Source organism: Rhododendron vialii, chromosome 3a (assembly GCF_030253575.1).
Source record: "Rhododendron vialii isolate Sample 1 chromosome 3a, ASM3025357v1".
Lineage (NCBI taxonomy): Eukaryota > Viridiplantae > Streptophyta > Magnoliopsida > Ericales > Ericaceae > Rhododendron > Rhododendron vialii.
The window spans coordinates 22514927-22517265 of NC_080559.1; the positions used below are offsets into that span (position 1 = coordinate 22514927).

At 46.3% G+C, this 2339-nt stretch overlaps 1 protein-coding gene across 1 annotated transcript; it reads left to right on the forward strand.

Annotated features, from left to right (window-relative positions):
• LOC131321225 (uncharacterized) lies at nucleotides 1–1959 on the forward strand. Its single transcript, XM_058352228.1, has 2 exons — nucleotides 1–930; nucleotides 1021–1959. Exons 1-2 carry the CDS (start codon nucleotides 1–3, stop codon nucleotides 1957–1959), a joined length of 1869 nt encoding a protein of 622 aa, XP_058208211.1.
• The last annotated feature ends 380 nt before the right edge of the window (nucleotides 1960–2339 follow it).

Sequence of the window (2339 nt, forward strand, 5' to 3'; positions counted from 1 at the left end):
ATGGCAGATGAGGAAGCTGCCCCGGTTAGGACTCTTCAGGGCTATTTGAATTCGGAACGGGTCACTCAATTGTCACCGATAGTTTTTCCACGGCCCACCACTGTTGCAAACACATTCGTGTTCAAATCAGACTATCATCGTTGCATTCCATTCTTCCACGATATGGAGCGCGAGGATCCATACCAACATATCTGGGAATTTGAGGAAGTTCTCCAATCGTTCGTTAGCGGGGAGGTGCTTCTCAACCAAGCAAGATTGAGGCTTTTCCCTTTCACTTTGAAGGATAAGGCTAAAACATGGTTTCACTCTTTGAAGCCTCAATCTTTGAACACATGGGGGGAAGGGCAAGATGTTTTTCATAAGAAATTCTTCCCAGCGAGCCGAACAAAGCTCTTGATGGATCAAATCCAGGGTTTCAAGCAATGTGAGGGAGAAGCTTTCCACCAGTATTGGGAGCGTTACAAGGATTTGCTTTCTGCGGTTCCTCACCACAACTTTGCCTTGTATCAACTGATTCACTACTTCCATATGGGCTGCACGCAACAAAGCAAGCAACTGCTTGACACCATGTGCTCCGGAGGATTTATGAATAAGTCACCCGATGATGGTTGGGATTACTTAGATGAGTTAGCCAATAAGTCTTTGACTTGGAATTATGAAGATGCTGGTGATAGAGCTATGGCTAGCCAAGGTCCCGGTGGCTCCGGAAAGTTCTCCATAAATGAGCACAATGCTATCGAAACACGGATGGAGCAACTAGCACAAAAGTTGGAGAAGTTGAAGTTGAAAAGGGTAAAGGAAGTTAAGGCATTGCGAGCGGTAGAGGAGATGTGTGCCATATGTGAAACATCGGGCCATTCCACCGTCAATTGCTTGTCTATTCCCACTCTCAGGCATCACTATAGCAACCTCAACCTTCCGATCGAAGAAGTTAGTGCGGTCAACCAACGGTTTGAATCTTTTCCCCAAAACTTCAACCAAGGTCAGAGATAACATCCGAGATTCCGTTGGAACAATCAGATTGAAGGCGGACCATCTCAAGCACCTCTCGGTTCTCAAATGCAACCATGGCGGCCTGCTCAAGGCCAAGGGCAGCCTCGTTTTTCCCAAGGACCACCCGATTTTGCACCCTCTGGACCATTTCAGGCACCCAATCAGTTTCAACCTCCGCCGAGGCGATCATTGGAGGATACTCTTCAATCCTTCATGCAAGCTCAATCAAATTACAATGAGAATAACACCCAAATGATGGGGGAATTGAAGAACATGGGAAAGATAACCACATCTATAGGGCTTCTCCAGCAAGAAAGGGGCAAGTTTCCTACTCAGCCACAAGCCAACCCACAAAGCCACCTCCTCATTGGTAGTTCTTCCATACCACTGCCCGAGCAAGCTCAAGCAATTATCACTCTAAGGAGTGGCAAGGCGGTTGACAATCTCGTTGTCAATCCGTCGGCTACACCTATCTTAGAACCAGCTTCGACATCAACAAGTTCTACAACTCTTGGGGAATCTCCCAAGTCATCTCCGGAAGAAGACGGGGAATCTCCCGTGCACGGTTCAAAGGAAGCTGAGACCACTCCAAGTCCACAGGATTCTCCCGTTCCGGCACCCTATCCTTCCCGATTGAAAAAGCCGATTTCTCCATCCAAAGATGCCGATATACTTGACGTGTTCAAAAAGGTCAATGTGAACATCCCTTTAATGGATGCCATTAAGCAAATTCCTTCCTACGCTAAGTTCTTGAAGGATTTGTGCACCCAAAAATGCAAGCTTAATATGCACAAGAAGGTGTTTCTTACCGAGCAAGTTAGCCAAATTTTCCAAACGAATCTTGCACCTAAATACAAAGACCCCGGATGTCCTACAATTGCAATTACTATTGGGGGTAAGAGAGTAGAGCAAGCTCTTTGGAATTTGGGTGCGAGTGTCAATTTGCTACCTTATTCGGTGTATTAAGAGTTGGGTTTGGGAGAGATGAAGCCAACTCGGGTGACTTTACAACTGGCAGACAGGAGTATTCGTATTCCCAAAGGCATGGTGGAAGATGTTCTTGTTCAAGTTGATCAATTTGTTTACCCGGTTGACTTTGTGGTCCTTGATACGTGCCCGGTACCGGCAGCTTAATCATCCGTTCCAATCATTCTTGGCCGGCCGTTTTTAGCAACATCCGATGCCGTCATTCATTGCCGGGATGGCCGACTTAACCTGAGTTTTGGCAACATGAAGATGCAAGTCAACATGTTCCATCTTGGGAGCCAAATGGGGGATGATGATGATGTATGCGGAGTTAGCATGATTGACTCACTTGTTCAAGATCATGTTGATGAATTTATTTG

Coding starts and splice junctions, on each gene's coding strand:
- LOC131321225 (XM_058352228.1), top strand. CDS start 1: ATGGCAGATGAGGAAGCTGCCCCGGTTAGGACTCTTCAGGGCTATTTG. Junction 931..1,020: donor TCAACCTTCCGATCGAAGAA/GTTAGTGCGGTC, acceptor TGGAACAATCAG/ATTGAAGGCGGACCATCTCA.